At 42.7% G+C, this 25,151-nt stretch overlaps 1 protein-coding gene across 1 annotated transcript in view; it reads right to left on the bottom strand.

The window, feature by feature from the left end:
* Window positions 1-3,846: 3,846 nt before the first annotated feature.
* SYT8 (synaptotagmin 8) overlaps window positions 3,847-25,151 on the bottom strand; it is a 51,494-nt gene continuing 30,189 nt past the window's right edge. The window contains exons 7-9 of the mRNA XM_081313161.1: window positions 10,611-10,728; window positions 9,638-9,771; window positions 3,847-6,077 (exon numbers count right to left, since the gene is read on the bottom strand). Coding sequence (XP_081169287.1) covers window positions 5,844-6,077; window positions 9,638-9,771; window positions 10,611-10,728 — 486 coding nt within the window. The 3' untranslated portion in view covers window positions 3,847-5,843. The remainder of the gene's footprint in view (window positions 6,078-9,637; window positions 9,772-10,610; window positions 10,729-25,151) is intronic.

Consider the following 25,151-nt stretch of genomic DNA (forward strand, 5'->3'; position numbering starts at 1 on the left):
AGGGCGGGGGGGACCTGTTTACTGGGGCACCCAGCTAAGTGGCAGTGCAGCTGGGTGTGGATCCAGATATTTTCTTTTCCGGCCTTCGACCCTCCTATGGACTTGATCATCTCCAGGACTACCTATTCTGGACTTGCTGGACTAACATGCGACAATATACCAGCACGGACTTGCTCGCCCTCAGGGGTGCCCCCCTCGCCTGGGTGCGACCCGCCTCTTTAAATTCTAACCTCGATGAAGGGCCCGAGTTTTGGGTCTCTGAGAGATGGCTGGGCAGGGGTAGGGGCCATCAACATAAATGTAATAAGAGGCCCCTGATTTTGTTTTTATCAAAATTTTTTACGGGGTTGGGGAGGGGGGTGGGAGATAGGGGTTGTCTGGCTTTGGGGGGCGGCCAATCAACCATAGTTCAGGCCAGACTTGGGTCTGACCGCGCGGGGGGAGAACGAGGGGTCGTTGTCTCCGGGGCTCATGAGCGGGTCGTGGGATTACCAATTCCCACGACGGGGAATGGCAGCAGGCGGATAGACAGGGGGCCATATCGTTACCGGGAGCGCCGTCTCCGCTATTTGCAAGCGGTGGGGCGCTCCGACCCTCTGCCTCTTTCCCGAGGTTCCGGGAGCGATGATGTGCAGCCTCCTGAGCTCCGGCTGGTGTACTTGAATGCCAGGTCCGTGGTCAACAAGGCTCCCCTTATTAGGGATTTAGTTGAGGGTGAGCATGCGGACCTGGCTTGCATCACGGAGACTTGGTTGGGCCCAGAGGGTGGGGTCCCTTTGGTTGATCTTTGCCCACCAGGCTTCCGGGTGCTGCACCAGCCTCGAGCTCAGGGTAGGGGTGGGGGTGTGGCGGTGATCGTTAGGGAGACCTTATGTCCGCGGGAGACCACCGTTCCTCAGATAGTCGGGTGTGAGTCTCTCTTCATGAGATTTGGCTCTGGGGCGCAGTTGGGCTTGCTGCTCGTGTACATTTCGCCTAGTCGCGTAGCGGCAGCCCTGCCCGAGCTGCTCGATGTCCTCTCAGGGTTGGTGGTTGAGTTCCCCAAACTTATAGTTTTGGGAGACGTCAACCTACCATCCCTGGGAGGTTCATCTGAGCTTGCTCGGGAGTTCATGGCTTCCATGACGGCCATGGACCTGACGCAGGTAATTTCTGAGCCAACTCATGAGGGAGGCCACACCCTTGACCTGATTTTCTTATCTGGACGGTGGTTGGATGATCTTGGTGGGGGCTTTCCATTTATTATGCCCCTGTCATGGACCGATCATCACCTCCTGCGGCTGGTCTTCCATTTTGCCACCCCCCGCCGTGGAGGTACGGAGCCAACTAGATGGTACCGCCCCAGACGCCTAATGGATCCTGAGAGATTCCAAGCGGCGCTGGGGTCTCCACCTGCCTCCATTGCTCACAGCTCGGCGGATGCCTTAGTGGAAGCCTGGGAAAGGGCAGCCACTGAGGCACTCGACCGGGTTGTACCCTTGCGGCCCCTGACCCGGCGCAGATCCCAGCGAGCTCCATGGTTCTCCGCGGAGCTCCGGGAGATGAAGCGTCGGAAACGGGGCCTAGAGAGCTGCTGGAGGTCCAGCCGATCTGAACCCGACCGATTGCGGTTAAGAACCTACATTAGGTCTTATCTCGCTGCGATGAGGGAGGCGAGGTGTAACTACTTCTCCACCCTCATCGCGTCCGCAGATAATCGCCCGGCCGCCCTGTTTAGGGTGACTCGCTCCCTTCTTAATCAGGAGGTGAGGGAGGATCCCTTGCAGGGTCGTGCCGAGGAGTTTGGTCAACATCTGTCGGATAAAATCGCTCGGATTCGGACCGGTTTGGACTCCAGCTGGGCAGAGTCTGACGATCAGGACACGGGCGGTCTTGTCAATGTTATCTGGGAGGAGTTTGATTCTGTGACCCCTGATGAAGTGGACAGGATTATGGGGAAGCTGAGTTCCACCACATGTTTATTGGACCCGTGCCCTTCTTGGCTGGTTTATGCAGCTAGGGAGAGGACACGAGGCTGGCTCCAGGCGGTTATATCTGCTTCTTTGAGTGAGGGTTGTTTCCCCACCATCTTGAAGGAGGCGGTGGTGAGACCTCTCCTCAAGAAGCCTGCCTTGGACCCAGCTGTATTGAACAACTTTCGTCCAGTCTCCAACCTTCGCTTTCTTGCGAAGGTTGTTGAGAGTGTGGTGGCGCATCAGCTCCCTCTGGTCCTGGATGAAGCGGATTATCTGGACCCTTACCAATCGGGTTTCAGGCCCGGGCACAGCACGGAGACGGCATTGGTCGCTCTGGTGAATGATCTCTGGAGGGCTCGGGATAGGGGGTATTCCTCTGTCCTAGTCCTATTAGACCTCTCGGCGGCTTTCGATACCATCGACCATGGTATCCTGCTGCAGCGTCTCAGGGGATTGGGAGTGGGAGGCACGGTTTTTCAGTGGTTCTCCTCCTATCTCCTGGGACGCTCGCAGTCGGTGTTGGCAGGGGGGCAGAGGTCGACCCCTAGGACTCTCGCTTGTGGAGTTCCTCAGGGGTCGGTCCTCTCGCCTCTCCTGTTCAACATCTATATGAAACCGCTGGGTGAGATCATTCGTGGTTTTGGAGTTGGGTATCATCAATATGCTGATGATACCCAACTTTTTATTTCGACCCCAAACCACCCCAGTGATGCCCTCGCTGTGATGTCCCGTTGCCTGGAGGCGGTTCGGGTCTGGATGGGGAGGAACAGACTTCAACTCAACCCTGACAAGACTGAGTGGCTGTACATTTCGGCTTCCCGAGACACCTGGGATGTTCCACCTCTTTCTATGGGGGGTGAGCTTTTACCCCCTGTGGATAGGGCTCGCAACTTGGGAGTCCTCCTAGATTCACGACTCACTTTGGAGGATCACATAGTGGCCGTGACTAGGGGGGCTTTTGCCCAGGTTCGCCTGGTGCGCCAGTTGCGGCCCTATCTGGACCGGGAGGCCTTGTGTACGGTCACTCATGCGCTCGTGACCTCTCGCCTAGACTACTGTAACGCTCTCTACATGGGACTTCCCTTGAAGACTACTCGGAGGCTCCAACTGGTACAGAATGCGGCCGCGAGAGTTGTCTTGGGAGTTTCCCGGTACTCCCATGTTACACCTTTGCTCCGTGAGCTGCATTGGTTACCAGTTGTCTTCCGGGTAAGGTTCAAGGTTTTGGTTATGATCTTTAAGTCCCTACATGGCATGGGTCCGCGATACCTCGAGGACCACCTGCTGCCGGCGTCGACTCCCCTCCGCCCTGTGCGCGCCCACAGAGAGGGCCTCCTCAGGGTGCCTCCTGTCAAGGAATGTCGACTGGTGGCCCCCAGGGGGAGGGCCTTCTCTGTGGGTGCTCCGGCGTTATGGAACCAACTGCCGGTTGAGCTCCGGATGGCATCAGACCTCCGATCCTTCCGTCGCGGGTTGAAGACCCATTTATTCGAACTAGCGGGTCTGGCCTGATGGGGGTACTTGGGTTGTTTATAGGTTTGTTTTATTATTCTGGTTTTAACTTGGGCATTAATTTAATTATCTTTTAATGTTTGTACTGTTGTTTATATTTATGCCCTGTGAACCGCCCTGAGTCCCTTTGGGAGAAGGGCGGTATAAAAATCTCAATAAATCTTAATCTTAAATCTTTCTGAGGTCAGTAAAGTGAGGACCCAGATTGTTGGGGGCAATAGGCTGACTCTGAAAAACCACTTAGAGAGGGCTTGAAAGCATTGTGGAGAGGTATATAAGTCTAAGTGCTATTGCTATATGATGCTACATTATCAGTACTACATTTGTGTCAGGAGTACCAAAGTGCTTCTTGGTTGAAATGATTAAACATCACCATTGTCCAGGGGATGCCCAATTGGAATCCCCTTTCATGTTCCCATTAAATTGACCGTCAAAGACCATCTATCTACTCACAGTCTCCCACTTTCAAACTGCTGGGTCAGCAGGAGCTGGAGCCTGTAACAGAAGCTCACTGCATCAAACAGCAGCAACCAGGTCTTGAAACACAGAAAAAGAACTTTGTGATTGTATTGCACCAATAGATACAAAGAGCCCTTGCAAATATCAATGGGGAAACAAGGATCCTTGGGATGATGTATCAGTTAAGAGATATGATAGAATAATGTATAGCTATTCTTAAAAGGAATCAATTGCTTTGTTTTACTGGGTTTGTTAGGATTTTTAAGTATTACTCATTCCAAGAAGAAGAAGAAAACATATATGTAACGTAAATGCACAATGGGAGTAGCCCAGAGGCTTTATCTCTCGGAGTAGCCCAGAGAAACCGAAGTACAAGCATAGTGGAAAATTAGTATTCCTGCTTTCCAATTAATAGTCCATCAGGCAAGGAGGCATTGATGCATCTCCAAAGAGCTAGAAGCATAGCCTTTCTTTTGATACTTGAGAACAAAGAATCTACCATTTAAATTATTCACTTCATATATACAATCATTATTTGCATTTGTTTCATCTAAACCCTTTTTTTAAGTTTTCAGGGGAAAAAACAGCTGCTAGCAATGCCAAAGGAAACATTTATTTCTTCCTTTGAGTTTAACAATCAGGTTGATAGATGACTGCACACATAGCTTGAATGGCAAATTATTTTTAAAATATTTAATAAGGGAGCACAACTCTAACCATGGTTATGTTCAAGTTTTGTTTTCCCCTTAAATCTAGAAGGAAAAAAACCTGACCCGCATAAGTCTATATTAGGTAAAGGTAAAGGTAAAAGTTCCCCCACACATGCGTGCTAGTCGTTTCCAACTCTAGGGGCCGGTGCTCATCTCCGTTTCAAAGCCGAAGAGCCAGCGCTTGTCCAAGGACGTCTCTGTGGTTATGTGGCCAGCATGACTAGACGCTAAAGGCACACAGAACGCTGTTACCTTCCCACCGTAGTGGTCCCTATTTTTCTACTTGCATTTTTACATGCTTTCGAACTGCTAGGTTGGCAGAAGCTGGGACGAGTAACAGGCGCTCACTCTGTTACGCGGCACTCGGGATTCGACCCGCCAAACTTCCGACCTTCTGATCGACAAGCTCAGCGTCCTAACCCACTGAGCCACCGCGTCCCTTATAAGTCTATATAGTGATATGTTAACAGTTTGATTTTGAATGGCTACATGGTGGGGTTTTTTCATTTTTTTAAAAAAACAGTAGATTCAATCCAAGATAATACATTACAGTACACACTATTGCTGCACATATAATTTTTTGTTGGAGTCACAAGACTGTATCTCTGTGTCTTCAGAAGACCTTTAGTCTTAGGGAAATCATCAGCTGATGAGTTGATTAACTTCCGGTTCTGCTACTTTGCTGTTTGCTCTGACACTATGGGGCAGACAGTTTTCCATTCAACCTTGATCTCCCCTTCTTCCTAAAGTGCAATAGGGCTTTGCCATTCCTTCCAACCCAACCATCCCAATTTACACAGGCAATGGGTTTTTTCAGCCTCCATGTGAAATGTGTCCATGTTAAAGACATTAAAAGAGAAATGTGCAGGTGGGTGCACTGATTTTTTTCATCTCCCATGTTGGCCAACAGGATAACCTGTCATTCTCTTCCTTCTTTATCTTCTCCAGCCCCAGAGAACAGCAATAAAGAGACCTGTGCAGTAGTTCAAATCCTCTTCAGAGGAATGATCCTGATGGAAGGGTGCCCTGAGATAACTGCTGGTTTACCTAAATGTGGGATACATTGGGATAATGCCTAGCCTTGCCTCGCCTTGTCTAGAATCTACATCTTTAACTGACCATGGTGTGGTGAGTTGTGCTATTATGTCTCCCTTTATAAATAATAGCTATGGGTTTCCTTCTGGAGTGGAGAGGCACAAAGGGTGGGTTAGCTGGTGGGTAGTGGCAGCTTGAAGCGTGTCTTCAGTCCCAGAGTTTTGTCAATAACTTCCACAGGCTGCAGACTGTGCCACTGTGCCACAGGCCTGCGAGGATTAGCCAGCATATCTGACCAGTGGCGCAGCTGATTCCCTGTAGCTCGGCAGCTAAGAAACAGCTTTCCAATCTGGTCATCTTTGGTCATTTTGTCATGGTCCCACACAGAGATCACCAGGTCTACATTCTAGAACGAAAATTACAAAGCAGAGAGATGAAAGGAGGAAAAGGAAGGGAAAACAAGGGAGAAAGATGGGGTTTTGCAATGCAAACAAAGAAATTCCATATCTCCTTACAAGGGGGACATTTGGGGATGTCTATGCCTTTCTACCATTACAGTTTTACTGGTTTTCTATTTCTCTTTTCTACTCCATTCATTAGTATTTCCAAAATGACAGCCCAAATCCTTGTTAAGAAATGCTGCATAATAAAGATTTATAGGTGGAGGACTTCAAACTTTACAGCAGTGCCTTGCAATGCACCCTGGCAAAATAGCACTTACAATGCTGCTGTAAGATGTCAAATGAGCAGCCTCCTCTAACCCTGATTGACACCATTATGATAGGTTTTAAATGTGGTGCTGATATTTTTTTTTCTTGCTTAGTTATTATGTTAATTTAGTTTAGGCTCAGAAAAATAATAGCCTCTTGAAACAAAAGAGAAACACAATATCAGGAATGCAGTCACCATAAGAACCAAGATAGACTTCAGTACAAGTATCCCTTTTTTAACAATCTTAATTGGGATCAGAATTTACATTGCTAAGTCACATGGTCATTAAGCAACATATCACGTGACTGCAACCGAGATAGGACCTCACTTCCATCGTGGTTGCTAACAGAATCACCCATTTGGCTAAGCAAGAAATCACTTGATTGTGACATGCAATTTTACTGCTGGCTTCTCCATTGACACTGCTTGATGGAAGCCAGCTGTGCAAATGGTGATCACATGACTGTGGGACACAAGGACCAGGTATAAAGTTGCTTTTTCAATACCACTGTAACTTCAAATAACAGGGCCTTCATTAATCAAGGATTATAAGGAGGTACATTCTTACAGCAGGCCATCTGAGTTAGCTCGGGAGTTCATGGCTTCCATGACGGCCATTGACCTGACGCAGGTAATTCATGGACCGACTCATGAGGGAGGCCACACCCTTGACTTGGTTTTCTTATCTGGTCGGTGGTTAGATGATCTTGGTGGGGGCTCCCCAATTGTTATGCCCCTGTCATGGACCGATCATCATCTCCTGCGGCTGGTCTTCCGTTTTGCCACTCCCCACCGTGGGGTTGTTGAGCCAACTAGATGGTTCTGCCCCAGGCGCTTAATGGACCCTGAGAGGTTCCAGGCAGCACTGGGGTCCCCACCTGCCTCCTCAGCTCACAGCTCGGCAGATGCCTTAGTGGAAGCCTGGGAAAGGACAGCCACGGAGGCACTTGACCGAGTTGTACCCTTGCGGCCCCTGACCTGGCGCAGATCCCAATGGGCTCCATGGTTCTCCGCAGAGCTCCGGGAGATGAAGCGTCGGAGACGGGGCCTAGAGAGCGTTTGGAGGTCCAGCCGATCTGAATCCGACCGATTGCGACTAAGAACCCATATTAGGTCTTATCTCGCAGCGATGAGGGTGGCGAGGTCTAACTACTTCGCTGCCCTCATCGCGTCCGCAGATAATCGCCCGGCCGCCCTGTTTAGGGTGACCCGCTCCCTCCTTAATCAGGAGGTGAGTGGGGAACCCTTGCAGGGACGTGCCGAGGAATTTAGTCAACATCTGTCGGACAAAATCGCTCGGATTCGGACCGGTTTGGACTCTGACTGGGCAGTATCGGACGATCAGGACACGAGCGGTCTTGTCAATGTCACCTGGGAGGAGTTCGATCCTGTAACTCCGGAGGAAGTGGACAGGATCATGGGGAAGCTGAGCTCCACCACATGTTTATTGGACCCGTGCCCTTCCTGGCTGGTTTATGCAGCCCGGGAGGGGACACGAGGCTGGTTCCAGGTGGTTATATCTGCCTCTCTGAGTGAGGGTAGTTTTCCCGCCGCCTTGAAAGAGGCGGTGGTAAGACCTCTCCTCAAGAAGCCTGCCTTGGACCCGGCTGTTTTGAATAACTTTCGTCCGGTCTCCAACCTTCGCTTTCTTGCGAAGGTTGTTGAGAGTGTGGTGGCGCATCAGCTCCCTCTGGTCCTGGATGAAGCGGATTATCTAGACCCGTACCAATCGGGCTTCAGGCCCGGGTACAGCACGGAGACGGCATTGGTCGCGCTGGTGAATGATCTCTGGAGGGCTCGGGACAAGGGATATTCCTCTGTCCTAGTCCTATTAGACCTCTCAGCGGCTTTCGATACCATCGACCATGGTATCCTGCTGCGGCGTCTCAGGGGATTGGGAGTGGGAGGCACGGTTCTTCAGTGGTTCTCCTCCTATCTCCTGGGACGCTCGCAGTCGATGTTGGCAGGGGGGCAGAGGTCAACCGCGAGGCCTCTCGTTTGTGGAGTCCCTCAGGGGTTGGTCCTCTCGCCTCTCCTGTTCAACATCTACATGAAACCGCTGGGTGAGATCATTCGTGGTTTTGGAGTTGGGTATCATCAGTATGCCGATGATACCCAACTTTTCATTTCGACCCCAAACCACCCCAGTGATGCCCTCGACGTGATGTCCCGGTGCCTGGAGGCGGTCCGGGTCTGGATGGGGAGGAACAGGCTTCGACTCAACCCTGACAAGACTGAGTGGCTGTGCGTACCGGCATCCCGGGATATTCAGGATATCCCACCCCTCACTATGGGGGGTGAGTCATTACCTCCTGTAGATAGGGCTCGCAACTTGGGAGTCCTCCTACATTCACAACTCTCCTTAGAAGACCATATTGTAGCTGTGACTAGGGGGGCCTTCGCCCAGGTTCGCCTGGTGTGCCAGTTGCGGCCCTATCTAGACCGGGATGCCTTACGTACGGTCACTCATGCGCTCGTGACCTCTTGTCTTGATTACTGCAATGCTCTCTACATGGGGCTACCCTTGAAGACCACTCGGAGGCTCCAACTGGTACAGAATGCGGCCGCGAGAGTTGTACTGGGAGTTTCCCGATACTCCCATGTTACACCTTTGCTCCACGAGCTGCATTGGCTACCAGTTGTCTTCCGGGTGAGGTTCAAGGTGTTGGTAATGACCTACAAAGCCCTTCATGGCATGGGTCCGGAATACCTTGGGGAGCACCTGCAGCCGGCGTCAACTTCCCTCCGCCCAGTACGCTCCCACAGAGAGGGCCTCCTCAGGGTGCCACCGGTCAAAGAATGCCGACTGGTGGCCCCCAGGGGGAGGGCGTTCTCTGTGGGTGCACCGGATTTATGGAACCATCTTCCGGTTGAGCTCCGGATGGCGCCCGATCTCCGCTCCTTCCGGCGCGATCTTAAAACCCATTTCTTTAAACAAGCTGGCCTGGCCTGATGGGACGGGGTGGGATTTTTAATTAATGAATTTTAATCTTAAATTTGTATTAATTTTATGGGCATTGTTTAATTATGTTTTAATAATCTTAATTTTTGTATCTAGTTTTTTATGTATTGCCCTGTTCACCACCCTGAGTCCCTAGGGAGAAGGGCGGTATATAAATTAAATTAATAATAAATAAATAAATAAATAATAAATAAGTTGAGCTCAAAACATCTACAAAAGCAAGGGTGCTTCTAGAGACTATTTCGCTCTCCCATAACATGGATCTGCTATGAAATGGCTTCTACTGGACCTACCTGGATCAAGTGGAAAGGCACTTCAAAAACAAAAGCTTCATTGAAGTAAGGGCTTAATGTGTTTTTCTTCACAGTTGTCTTCTTTTTCTTCCATTTCTTTTTGTTCAGAATAAGTTGCACTTTGACATATGGGTCTAGCATGGAAAGTAAAGCAAAGAACAGTGGAGGCAATTTAATTGAAAAAGAATTTTCCCCAGACATTAAAGTGTTTCTGAACACCATATTGTAGCCTTTTGGATCTCCATAAAAAAATCCTAACTCAAACATTAGCTGCTCTATTATAAAGCTTGGTGGCTCTGCCAGGAGCCTTGTAGGTTGACTAGGTATTTCGCTTGGAGGAAAAAAACCTGATCTTCATGAAAAGGTCATTATGAGACTGTAATGCTGTTGTGAGCTTTTGGGACAAAGTGCAATTAATCCCCACCGGCTTTCACAACCAGAACAAATCATATTGCTCAAATGTTATATGGTTCCCTTTTTTTAAACAAAAATAGCAATAGCAATAGCACTTAGACTTATATACTGCTTCACAGTGCTTTATAGCCCTCTCTAAGCAGTTTACAGAGTCAGCATATTGCCCCCAACAATCTGGGTCCTCATTTTAGTGACATCAGAAGGATGGACACCTGAGTCAATCTCGAGCCCATCAGGATTGAACTCCTGGCTGTGGGCAGAGTTTGCCTGTAATACTGCATTCTAACCACTGCGCCAGCACAGCACTTACAAACATAACAGTAATCTCCTTTTATCCTGATGATCAGAAGGAATCTGATAGGCCAGGCTGAGGAATTCTGGGAGTTGAAGTCCACAAGTCATAAAAGGGCCAGGTTTGAAGACCCCTGCTTTAGACCAAAGAGCTTCAAAATATAATGGGACTCCAGGATCCATTTCAGCAGCATGCATTAACAGGCTCTACATCAAGATGACATTCCTCTGCTTTCCACAATGAGCCTTAGGAATCTGTCCCTCATACCTGATAATCCATCTGCGTCCATAACCTTGAGCTTTTTGGCTTCCAAGATAACTACTGTTAATTTGCTGGTACTGGGAACATATCGCAGTGAGAAGCAGATTTCTCCAAGGTGCTCTTGCTGTGAGAAACAAAAAACAGAGAAGAAGCCAGACTGATCTATTGAAAAAAAGATTAAGGGATGAAGCCAAACGTCCCTGTTACATAGCGCTAAAATAGGAACACTCTGAGGAATACTTTGAAACAATTGTTGTTGCTCCAGGATACATTTTTCTAAGCCCAGAAAATGGGAACTGTGGCATTGACACCACAGAGGTGAATGATTTCTTAATATGCACCAACTTAATATGCTTCAAACTATTTTCTGCTGTAACTACCCTAATTCTTCAGGAAAAAAGCTGTTCTTTGTTTAAACTTAGGCAAATTCAACTTAAGCCAAGTGACTTAATAATGGATGATACCTATGATGAGATTTCCAAGCTTTAATAAAGATGATGGCATCATTTATTTGCACCCATGAGCCACTGCACACCTAGGACAAATGGGCAGAAGTATGAAGTGGAGAGCCTTCACTTCCTATGCTGCCCCTGTGTGTATTTCTCAGCTGTCTTATTGATACTGAAACAAGTCTCTGTGCTTAAGAGACAAAGGGAATGTTCTCCTCCTCCTTCTCTTGGGTTTCCCTCTTTATAGGCAGAAGAAGTGAGGCTTTTCTGTAGTTCTTAACAAATCTAGGTTTTAAATCAAATGCAGTGAACGTCTGCTTGCATTCATCCTCTGCCTCCACAACAGTGATATTCTTTTTCGGTTAGGAGCAGTGTTTTAAATGGGATGTCCTTCTGCTTAAGTCACTTGTTATTGTTCCGGCACTCTGCTTAAGTTCATGGGCAAATCCTTTCAAACATCCTTCTACTTTAGAGCAGGGAAGAGGGGTTTTAAGCCTATCCATGAACCATTTCTCCAATTCACACCCTTCGGTCCCATCCTTGTGTGGATGTTATTAGCATCACTGGCCACTGGTATCTTCCAAACGGGCAACTTTGGAAAATGAGATGGGATAGTTTTATTTCCCCGAAGCACCATACACACAGCAAAAGAGTGATCTGATCAAAGAACTCCTACATTACACCTGTATTAATTGAAAATCTTGCTCCTTGGAGGGGAACCTGAGTATAATTTGAGAAATATTGTTTCAGTTCCAATGGTATGCCCAATTATTTGTTTAAAAATGGGATTTCCTTTTTTTTAAAAAAATCCCAGAAAGTGAGTGTTAGGTTCACATGCTACACTGATCTAGGAGGTGGCTTTAATCATCAATTGTTGAATAAGATATAAAGGTTGGTTTCTTATATGCTATTAAAACATAAACCATGTTTACAAACTAGAATGGCTATTTTTACATTGCATGAGGAATAATCAAGCTACATTGTAACTTGATATATAAAACCATGATTATGAATCCAACCAATTGCATGTTGATTCATTGAATAGGAGTGTGTGTGTATGTGTGTGTGTGTGCGTAGACAGACACACATAAACATACCCCCTACAAAGTTCTCAATTTGTAGTATCACAAGCTTCAACTAATCATTGCCATGAGCAGCTGCCTGTGTTGCACATCAGTAAAATCCATGCTCTGGCCAATTGATCCCAAAATGAATACGCTTTTCTTGAACAAAACATAGTAACATTACTGCTCAATGGCCTCAACACACAAAACTTCATTAACCATTCATACTCAGCCTGAGAGATTATCAGTTCCCTGGTAATATAATTGCTAATAGTGCCCTCTAGGGGATATCCAATTTTTACATCAGCAATAAAACTATTAGAATTGTCTCACAGATGTCAAGGTGCTATCAAGCTAGCATACTCACAAGCCAAGCGTACTTATTTTTATTCATTCATTTCTGAGATTTCTATACTTCCATAATCCCACTGATGATCAACAACAGCATTCCAATTCCTTTAATGAGCTTAGGGAATGAAATGTGCTTCTTTCTATCTTAGAAAATTGATGTTCACCATCTTTTGATTAAAATGGATTTCAAAAGACAAAAAAAACAATCTATCTCCAAAGATATAATAACATCTGCTATAAGCACAGGCTGAATTCAAATGAGATTTCTTCTAACAGCCTATGTTGACAATCAAGAGAGAGACGATACTTGGTTTGATATATGCTACAACAAAGAATCTATTATTCGCTGAAGATTTTCAAAATGTCTAGTTTTCCACTATTTTGAATGTGACTGTTAAGTATCCCTTATTATAAAGTGAGTAGACATTAATATAGTTTGGGCCTTGTCTCTGTGGTGTTGCCCTTATCTTCTCCCTCACTAATGGAGGATATAGGCATCAGCTATCATTAATTACACTGCTATAATAGTAGAATTTTCCCTTTAATCCAACACCATTCAAGAACAGCTTTGACACGTGTAAAATGTAAAAGGTAGGTCAAGAAGCTAGAAGTACATAGAAATGGTGTGGTTTGGGAGTGTTAGACATCTCATAATCACCCCTATGATCATGAATGACCTCTCCTCAGCTTTTGTAATTAGCCTTCTTTATTTCCTGATTTCCTTTTATATCTACCCAGGCTTTGAATAATGTAGAGAAGGAGAGAACAGGCATCCACCATTTCACTGAGAAAAGAGGGAGGGTGAGTTTATGCTCATTGGCTTATGATTCCCTGTACTGGTTGGTCTCAGTCCTTCTTCCTTCCAAAATCAAGTAGACAGTTTCAGTTTCTAAACTTTCAAATCCCTCAAACCCTGAGTCTCTATTTCGCATGATTTAGATATAATAATAGGTAAAGTTAAAGGTTCCCCCGCACATGTGTGCTAGTCGTTTCCGACTCTAGGGGCCGGTGGTCATCTCCGTTTCAAAGCCGAAGAGCCAGCGCTTGTCCGAGGATGTCTCCGTGGTCATGTGGCTGGCATGACTAGACACCAAAGGTGCACGGAACGCTGTTACCTTCCCACCGTAGTGGTCCCTATTTTTCTACTTGCATTTTTATGTGCTTTCGAACTGCTAGGTTGGCAGAAGCTGGGACGAGTAACAGGCGCTCACTCTGTTACGCGGCACTCAGGATTCGACCCGCCAAACTATTATATAATAATAGGGTAACCTTAAGACATTGCTGTCCAAACATTATCACATGGTTCTGTTGATTTCTTGGAAGGTATCTTTAAAACTGCAAGACATACTGAAGATAAAATGTGAAAGTTCCATTGGACAGCTTTTCTGTCCAATGGCATAAATGTTCTGTAGATTTGTTGACCCATTATTGTTAGAGGTCTATAATGAATTACTTAAATCCAGTAAATTGTCTTTGTCTTTTTCACCACTGGTTTTAAAAGCAGGTAAAGATTTTGAAATTTTGTACAATTTATAGATCCATACCATAGATGCAAGAATATTTATTGCTTCTTGGCCAGATGATTTCAGAGACTGTCACTGTGCATAATTCATCCGACTCAGTCTGGATTTTTCAAAACCAAAAAGTATCAGACACTCATAAATAGATATTTTGGATATAGCTCAAGATAAATTGGATTGTGATATATTAATGTTTTGGGATGCTGAAAATGTTTTTGACTTGGGTAAGCTTAATTTTTTTAAGCAAGACATGTGTAGGTATGGATTCCCATCCTCTTTTATTAAATGAATTGAAATTTATTATTTGAAACCAATAGCAAGTGTAATAACATTTTTAATTTTTAGACCAGCTGAGTTATGAGTTGAGTTATAGCATGGCAGCTGTTATGGTTGCCCAATTACTCTATTGGTTTATGACCTAATTCTTGAGCCATTAACAATTATTCTCAGGCAATCTTGTAATATTACTGGGATTACACTGGCAGATACCATGCTATTCAGATTCAGAATGTAATTATTTTACATGTTGCTGATATTTGGACAATATTTTATGAATATTCTAATTTATTGCCTCACTTGATTAATGGTAAATATTCAAGCTGTAAGATTAATTGGGACAATCTAATTTACTTTCTCTGGAAACTGATTTATAAAAAGGTCGATATAAGTTGTTGGGCTTTGTAATGTGTACAGAATATATTAAATATTTTGATTTATACAATTTTAAAAACATCTCAAAATTAGTATATTGAATGTTAGAAGTAAGATTCTAATAGCCAATGGATGAAGTTAAAATCCATTTAATTTAATTTTATTAAAATGAATACTACTACCTAACTGATGCACTTTTTAAAGATATATACTGTTGTTAATTCCAAATAGTTATTTTTATTAAGATCAAGAGACTGTTGAGGAAATTTATATGGGAAAATACTCTACCAGAAATTTTACTGGCTAAGATGAAATTATCTTTGATAAAGAAGTTTTACTTTACCAGCATCTTAAAAATATCACTAGACATTTATGTAATCATTTACATTTTTGCAGAATGAGAATTTAACTGAATACCAACTGTTATAAGCTTTATTGGAAAGTTGTGATGTATTTCTCTTAAGATCTTAGCAATGATTTCAATCAGCCCCGTGTAGCAAAAACAGTCTTTCATTTCCTGGTTTGCAAGCAAGTAGCTATATTTGGGGCCATCTACTAATCTCATGAATATTTATTTATTTTTTTTATTGAAAAGTTTTAAAATACAATTTACCTTTAAGAATCCCCCCTTCCCCCTCCCTCCTCCCCCCTCCCTACCTCCCCCCCTCCCCCCCTCCCCCCCCCGACTTCCCAGAGCTAAATACAAGGTATATATATAAAAAGCAATCATAAACAATCATATACTAACAATTATAAACTCTAAAATCCATCACTCTCTAGCTTATATAGGATAAGACAAACCTTAATAATATTAAATATGTATAAAAAGAAACTAAGATAAGAAAAGAAAAAAAGAAAAAAACGAAAGAAGACTTATTCAAATGCTACATAAAACTTCTTAACCCTATACTTGTTCTGGATAAAATCAATCCATTTTCTCCATTCCATAATATAACGTTCTTGCGAATGATCTTTCAAATAGGCCGAAATCTTCGCCATCTCTGCCAGGTCGGAAACCTTTAAAGTCCACTCCTCTATAGTCGGCAGTTCCTCTTTCTTCCAATATTGGCCTATCAAAAGTCTTGCCGCCGTAATTAAGTTCAGCATCAACTTAATGTCCACAACTGTAGCGTCTGCAATTATTCCCAACAAAAAAAGTTGCGGACAAAACTTTATCCTCTGTTTAAAAATCTTCTGCATATTCCACCAAACTTTTATCCAAAAAGCCTTAACCTTTTTACAAGTCCACCATATGTGGAAATACGTTGCATCTTCATCACCACACCTCCAACACTTAGGCTGATAATTCGGATACATACTTGCAAGCTTTTTAGGATCTAGATGCCATCTATAAAACATTTTGTAAAAATTCTCTCTTAAATTTTGAGCTTGAGTAAATTTTACGTTCCTCACCCAAATCTTTTCCCACATGTCCATTGTAATAACTTCCTGGATATTTTGGGCCCATTTTATCATACAATCCTTAACAAGCTCTGTTTCTGAGTCAATCTCTATCAATGCAAGATATATCCGTTTGATATGTGCTGGTCCCTGATTCCTAATTTGCTTTATCAAATTCTCATCAGTCATTGTAAATCCATTTTTCTGGTCTTCTTTCCACCTGGCCCGTAACTGAGTATATTGAAACCAATTTTGAACAACCTTCTCTTCTCGCAAGAGGCTATATGATTTCAAACACCAAACGTTTCTTTCCAAACTGAGAATCTCCTTGTACATAGTCAGATCATGTTTGAAGCCAGCATGTATATTTTCTATTGCGTGTTTTGGAATTGCCCACAATGGTATCTTGCAACTTAACTTATGTCTATACTTCTTCCAAACTCTCAGCAATGCCTGTCTTAAAATATGCACCCTAAACACGTTGTCTACCTTCTTATCATACAACAAATATGCATGCCAGCCAAACAACAAATCGTGGCCCTCAAGATTTAATAACCTCCCTTGCGTCAAATTAATCCAGTCACTTATTCCTACTAATGCAGCAGCTTCATAATATAATTTAAAATTAGGCAATTTAAGGCCACCTCTCTCCCGAGTATCCTGCATAATCTTAAGTTTAACTCGTGGTTTTTTCCCTGCCCACACAAATTTATTGATACCTCGCTGCCATTCCTCCAGATTAGAATCTTTCTTAAGAATCGGTATCATTTGAAATAAAAATAAAAATTTAGGCAGGACATTCATTTTTACTGCTGCAATCCGTCCCAACAAAGACAATTGCAATTTTTCCCAACTCTCCAATTCTTTTTGAATTTTCCCCCATAGTTTTTCATAATTATTTTTATATAGCTTTGTATTAGAGGGCGACAAAATCACCCCCAAATATTTAACCCTTTTAACAATCTCAAATCCAGTTAATCCTTCTAAAAGGGCCTTTTGCGGTGTTGTCATATTTTTGGCCAAAATTTTTGTTTTTTGTACATTAACCTTAAATCCAGAAACCTTCCCATATTGTGTTATTATCTCCATCAGGTCCACAACAGAGTTCTCTGGCTGGGTCACTGTAACAACCAGATCGTCTGCGAATGCTCTCAATCTGTAGTCCTGATCTCCAATTTGAATCCCCTTAATTTTTTCCGAATTCCGAATTTTAACCAATAATATCTCTAATGTTAACACAAATAACAAGGGCGATAACGGACACCCTTGCCTTGTGCCCTTCTCAATATTACATACTTCTGTCAAGCTATTATTAACTATAATTCGGGCAGTTTGTTTTTGATATAATGCCCTAATCGGTTGTAAAAAATTTTCCCCAAAATCCATTTTATCTAAAACTTTCAGCAAAAATTTCCAATTCAATTGATCAAAAGCTTTTTCAGCATCTAAAAAAATTAGCACCGCAGCAATCTGGTTGTTCCTTTCCAAAAACTCTAACACATCAACTATATGCCTCACATTATTTTTCATTTGCCTACCACTAATAAACCCTGTTTGATCCCCATGAATCACCTGTTGCAGAACCCTCATCAGTCTATTAGCCAAAACCTTAGCAAATATCTTGTAATCTGTGTTTAAAAGCGATATCGGTCTATAATTTTTAACTTGAGTAGCATCTTGGTCTTCCTTCGGAATCAAAGAGATAAAAGCTGTTCTCCAAGACAGTGGCACCTTTCCCCCCCTCTGGATTGTCTGGAACAGATCCTTTAACGGTTTTATCATTTCTAATTGTAAATTTTTGTAATAGGCCGCAGTCAAGCCATCCGTACCTGGTGCTTTATCCACCTTCAATTCCTTAATTGCTGTAAAAATTTCTTCTTCTGTGATCAGTTGATTAATCCCTTCTTTTTGTACTTGCGTAAGAACCGGGATGCTAGCATTTTCCAAATATATATCAATGTCTTTTTCATTAATTTTCTCCTTAGCATATAATTTAGAATAAAAATCCACAAAAGCGTCCTTGATAAGGTCCTGTTGAAACACAAGCCTTCCTTTATGCTCAATCTTGTCTATATTAGAAGCCCTTTGTTTTTTCCTCAATCTATAAGCTAACCATCTACCTGGTTTATTAGCGTTGCAAAAAGTGTTATGCCTGGCAAACCGCAGATTGGTTGCCACTTGGTCGGCCATTAATTTATCAAATTGTCCTCTTAACAATTTAATAGCCTCCTTAGTCTTCACATCCTCTGAGTTCAAAATCAAAGCCTTTTCTTTTTCCTTTATTTCATTCTCCAGTTCTTTCCTCCTAGCTTCCACAGCACGTCTATGTTTGTTGTTCATATATATCAACACCCCTCTCATGTATGCCTTGCTAGCATCCCACACCATATCCATAGAAGTACCTTTATTCATATTAATTTCAAAAAAATCCTTCATCCGCTGTTTGCATTCTTCCACATTTCTCTGATTTCTAAACAAATTCTCATTTACGCGCCACGAGCGCCTGTCTCTTTTCTCCTTATCAATCTCTAACCAAACTGGACTATGATCAGAGATAGTTCTTGCACAAATCTTGACCTTTTTAGTCCTCAAAAAAAAATCATTAGTCACCAAAATAAAATCAATCCTCGAAAAAGATTGATGTCTATCAGAATAAAAAGTATAATCCTTTTCCTGCAAGTGTCTCTCACACCAAATATCTCGCAATTCCAAGTCATCCTTCATTTCAAAAAAAGAGTTAGGCAGTCTAGCATGACTTGGAATGCGCTTAAAAGCTCCAGCCTTATCCATCTGTACATCCAAAACACCATTCCAGTCCCCCATAAAAATAAAAGATTTATAATCCAACTGGGTAAGCTTTGTATGAAGTAAACTAAAAAAGTCAGCCTGTTGTTGTTGATTAGGGGCATACAGTCCAACTAGAAGCGTCTTTTTGCCTTCTAGCAACAAGTCTATCAGTACGTATCTTCCATGTTTGTCTGCTTCAATTAAGTCCGCTGTTATGGCACTTTTAATATAAACAACCACTCCATTTTTCTTATTCATTGCAGAGGCAACAAAGTGCGTACCCAGTCTTGAGTTCAATAAAAACTTTTGGTCCATAGCCCTAATATGCGTTTCTTGCAAACATATAACATCTATCTTGAATTGTTTTAAATATTGAAAAACTTTCTTTCTCTTCTGTGGTGAATTTAGTCCATTAACGTTCCAAGTCAAAAATTTAGTTGCCATGCATATCCTCCCAAAGCTCTTGAAGCACTGCTTTGATAGGACTATCTTCTTTAGGCCGTGCTCCTCCCACTGCTTGGCTATGAGTACGTTGTGAAGATTCTGAAGACTTTTGCTGGTCTTGTTCTTTTATTTTCTTTGCTCTTTTTAAAGCAGCACGCGTTACCCTTTGCTCTCTAGGATCATCCAAAGAAGTTATAGCTTGATCTCCTCCAGCACCATTTTCCTCTGTTTCATCCTCTTGATGTTCTCCTTCTCCTTCTCCAGATCCCTTTGCAGCTTCCAGAAGTGTTAATGGGGTTACTTTTAAAACAGTATTGTAGAAACCACGCGCTTGCTTCACAGTAATCAACCGATACCTTTTGCCTTCATACATCACCATCAGCCCGTCTGGAATCTCCCATCTGAACCTTATGTCTCGTTGCTTGAGCTCTTGCACAAGAAATGTAAAGTCCTTCCTTCTCCTTAAAATCTTTGGAGGGATTTCTTTTAAAACCAAGACTTCTTGATCAGCAATCACAACTTTAGCATCATAGGCAGCTTGTATAACTTCATCTCTGATTTCTCTTTTTGCAAAGTAAACCACCACATCTCTAGGCAACTTTCTCTGTCTGGCAATCCATGAGTTTACACGGAACACTTTATCCATAGCTGCTCTTATTTCAGATGCTGGCTGGTTCAATACCACTTCAAAAGCCTCAGAAACCAGCTGCTTTAAATCTTCCTTAATGTTCTCTTTTAAACCTCTGATTCTAACAGCAAACTGCATCTGGTAATATTGGGCAAGGCTTAACTCCCTTTCCATTTTGTCTCTTAAATTTTCATTCTCCCGTACTTTAACTTCTAATATTGCATTCTTTTGAGTCAAATCATCCACTTTTTCATCTAAATCTTCCACACATTCCGCCACTTTATGCACTGAAGACAAAATGTCTACCTTCATCACGCTGAGCTTCTGTTCCATCCTCTCTTCCATTCTCTCCTCCAGTTTCTCCAATTTCTCCTCCATCTGTGCAAATTTATCACCCATTGATTGATTAATTGATTCCAAAAATACCTGGGCCTGTTTATCCAAAGCATCTCGTAAGTCCTTCGGTGTCAATACATCAGGAGGGTGCAACGCCTGTAATGATGATTGTTGCACCGGAGAAGATCCACCACTCCGAAGAGTTTTAGGGGGAGGTTTAGCCGCCATCTTTTACTTTTCAATTGTGACGCACTTTCACTTAAAGTTTAAAAAGTCCATCAAGCTCGAGAGTATAATAAAATAATCCTCTTCACCTTTTCCTCTTGTACCGCTCTGCCTGCTCCTTTAATCCATAGTCCTTTCTTCAGGCAGGGGTGGTCGCAGACGCCTGGCTCTGCTCCAAGAAATCCGGAGCAGAGACGCTGGCCAGCTGGGAGCAACCCAGGCTTCGGGGGAGTTCAATCCTTCAGCCGCCCAAGCTCCAAGCTCAGGCGGCCCCGGAGAACTCTACCCCTACCTGGGGCCTCACCCCCTCCTCTTCTCCCGAGGAGGGGGCTTTAAATTCGCCCGAACAGCTGATCGGCGCTGTTTCGGGCGAAAAAACAACAGCTGAGCCGCGGGCAGCCCGGGAAGGCTGTCTCCGTCGCCGCGGAGCCACCGGAAGTTCCAATATTTATTTTATGGAAGAAGTCTACTGTAAATATAAGAGGTAAGACTTTCTATTGGAAAGTATAGGCAAACTCTGGAATAATTACTTTGAATTAATTACTGTAATGATTATTTTAAGGAATGGCAGCAACTTCAGGTAGAATTTTTGTTGCCTAATTCATGACTCTGGCAATATGAACCAGTTTAAATGTTTTGATTGCTCAATATGAAACAGGTATCTAAGCAAACCCAAAGAGCCCCAAGAAGCTATCATTTTTGATGGAAGCTGTTCTGAAATCAAATTAATTTTGCACCTAAAGTAGAAATTTAAAAATATTTTTGAAGTTGAAAATAACTGACATTATGACTTATGGAATGAACAATTGGCATTATCAGTAATGGAACATCAATAGATGCAAATCTTTAAAACTGTTTAAAATGTTGCTTTGGTCCTGAGGTTAAAATTAATTCTGAAGTCATTGGACCCTTAAAGAATGTGTCAGAAAGGATGGGCTGTATGTTTTCTGTGTTAATGATGTAAAGGTACAATAATTATATGATTTGGTTGCATCTCTTTTTGTTTCTTTGTGGAATGATATTGGAACATGTGTTTGGTCTGCTGTGCTATTATAACGTACCAGTTAATTCGATTATCTCTTGAGTGCATGTATTTTAGTTTTTTAACATTTGTTGTATTCGTGTTTAATGTGCTTTTATTGCAAACAAAGATAAATATGAATAAGAAATGCCAAAATGGGACATCAGAAAGCAGACAAACTTTCTACTTCAGAGTCCCCAAAAGTCAGGCCCACCCCATTTTGCTGCAGACTACAGATTCATGTATTTTTCCCTCTGAGCTGGTGACCTACTGGAAAGGAATAGCACAAAAGTGGGAGAAGAAAACCGTTTGTGGCTATATCAAAGGGCATGTTCCAAAATCAAGACACCACCTTTTGTCAGTGACTCAGAACAGAACTCTCAGGTCTGGCCATAGGGTCAGCCAATTTTATGCCAGCATTGTTTTGAGCTGACTCATGGATGGGTGGGGGATAATCCTTTTATCCAGCAGTAAAAATGCTCTTTCATCGCAGGTTAAAATTTAACTACATTTCTATGCCTAATCAAAATGGTTGAAGAATGAAAGGGAGCAGCTGCTCAAGATATAAATGTTTGATGTCCAAGGTGTGCTTTCAGATATTCTGGATCCATTGACTGATGGATTTTCTTGATGCTTCATTCTACTCTTCATTGCATCCAAATCCTTCATCATTATATCCTTCTCTTACACTCTCCAGCAGAATATTTCAACCACTAAAAGAGCCTTGAGGGGCAGGTTGGGAAGTTGACTGCCTCACTGAAAATGCTGCATGGGATGACTTATTGATACAGATTTTACTAGAGAACATAGAGTTTCTTTTATTCAAGGTACTACCACCCTGTCACTGTATACACCTCCCAATTGCTCAGTCTGAAGATGGTACACAATAAGAACACTTGATCAGCCCACAAGCCAAGAAACAATATTTCTTTCTGTGACCTTTCAGAACAAGGAGCAAAAAATCACTGTCCCACTATTTCCTAGAGAAACAATCTTGTCCTCACCCTCATTCCAAACAAAATAGAGATAAAGTGGATTGCTTGTACACCTTCCTCCTACTTGCAGTTGCATACAGTATGTCAGTTAGACATATTGGGGGGGGGAACCCTTATAGGCCAGTAGAAATGACATCAAGTCAACTATATCTTTTTTTTAAAAAAAATGAAGCCTAGGAGATAGGAAACAGGACGAGGCAGATGTTTTTGCAAATGGGGAAAGAGACTGTTTACAGAATCACAACATTTCACACCTATTAGCCTGGACTTATGGTTTCAGTTACCCCATAGCTGACTTGAAAGAAATCAGCTCAGCTTCTGAACACTGCCAATATCACAGGATCATTGAGGTCCAGAACTGGCCTGAAACCTTTGGAAGTGACTTTAAAGAGCTTTTTCAGTAAGCTCCATACATTCAGTTTAGCCTACAACTGGTGCGGTAAGATGCACTGTTTAACTATGCCAAACTGAAACAAGGAGATTGAATGAATCCTAACTGTACATGCAGCTCCATCACCCAGATCTATTGTATGCCTGTCTGTGTAATTAAAGGATATTAGTCCAAGCTAAGCTATTAGGACTGACTCTCCAGCATCATTCCTGAGAAAAGAGAAAATACACATAGTTCTCACTTACTGACCTCAAATTGGGACTAGCAATTCTGTTGCTAAGCAATGCAATCATTAAGTGAGATGTATGTGACCATGCCAGTCGGTTCTGCTCCAGTCATTAAGCAAATCACCACGGGTTGTTAAGCATGACATCAAGTAACTTAGACCTGTGACTTCCTGCTGGCTTCCCCACAGATTTTGCTTCCCAGCTGTTAAGCTTGCAAGTGGCACTCACATGACTGTGGAGCAGTGTAACTGTCATAAATATGTGTCAGTTGCAAAGTGCCCAGATTACAATTGTGCAACCACAGGCACACTGCAATGGCATCAAGTTTGAGGACCAGTCATAACACTATTGCAACTTCAAATGGTTGATGAATGAGGCGGTCAGTAAGTGAGGTTTAATTGTATGGTACACTTGCAAGTTGCAGCATTTTATAATTCATTTTATAATTGACCAAAAAGTACATATTGCAAGCAGATCTTTACTTTGGAAAAAAAATGCTTATGTCTCTCCTCTTACTCTTGACAGCATAAGTGGCCAGATATTAAGTGATGAATTGGCTTTGCTCCAATGATAAAAAATGAGTAAATTTCTTGCCACAACATCATTTATGTAGCCCTATTATTTATTTAGTCATTGGAATTGTAGCCTACCAAAGAGCAACATTTGGTAAATAATAAAAATAAAATCGAGAATATAGATGAATAAATTAATATTACATATAAATCACATAATTAAATACTGACCCTATTTAATCACCTAATTATGTAATGACACCAACTTATTCACCTTCATGGATTACTGCCTTGTTGTGGCGAAGGGGCTTGCGTAATTCAATGAAGCTATGAGCTATGCCGTGCAGGGCCACCCAAGACGGACAGGTCATAGCAGAGAGTTCTGACAAAACGTGATCCACTGGAGAAGGAAATGGCAACCCACTCCAGTATCTTTGCCATGAAAACCCCATGGACAGTACCAAAAGACAAAACGATATGACGCTGGAAGATGAGCCCCTCAGGTCGGAAGGCGTCCAATATGCTACTGGGGAAGAGCAGAGGGCTAGTACTTGTAGTGCCAGAAAAATGAAGCAACTGGGCCAAAGCCGAAAGGACGCTCAGCTGTGGATGTGTCTGGTGGTGAAAGGAAAGTCTGATGCTGTAAAGATTTTTTCTCCATAGGAACCTGGAATGTAAGATCCATGAATCAAGGAAAGCTGGACATGGTCAAACAAGAGATGACAAGACTGAACATCGACATCTTAGGAATCAGCAGACTAAAATGTACAGGAATGGGTGAATTTAATTCAGATGACCACCAGGTATACTACTGTGGGAAAGAATCCCTCAGGAGAAATAGAGTAGCCTTCATAGTCAATAAAAGAGTAGGAAAAGCAATACTGGGATAGAATCCCCAAAATGACAGAATGATCTCAGTTCGAATCCAAGGCAAACCATTCATTATCACAGTAGTCCAGGTCTATGCCCCAACCACCATTGCTGAGGAGGATGAAATTGACCGGTTCTATGAAGCCCTACAGCACCTTATAGAACTAACACCAATAATAATAATAATAATAATAATAATAATAATAATAATAATAATAATAATAATAATAATAATAATAATAATAATAATAATAATAATAATTATTATTATTATTATTTAATTTCTATACCGCCCTTCTCCCAAAGGACTCAGGGCGGTGTACAGGGCAATAAATACAGTAAAAATACAGTGTACAAAAGTTAAGATAGAATTAAATATTAAAGCCCAATTACAATAAAAATCAATAAAAATTAATATTAAAATAACCCAGATCCATCAGACCAGGCCGGCTTGTTCAAATAAATAAGTTTGTAGGTCACGGCGGAAGGTGTCCTTATCATCATGGGGGATTGGAATGCTAAAGTAGGAAGCCAAAAGATAACTGGAATAACAGGCAAGTTTGGCCTTGTAGTACAAAATGAAGCAGGGCACAGGCTGATAGAATTTTGTCAAGAGAATACGATGGTCATAGCAAACACTCTTTTCCAAAAACCCAAGAGACGGCTCTACACATA

This window comes from Vipera berus (assembly GCF_964194415.1).
Source record: "Vipera berus genome assembly, chromosome: 1".
Taxonomy (NCBI): Eukaryota; Metazoa; Chordata; class Lepidosauria; order Squamata; family Viperidae; genus Vipera; species Vipera berus.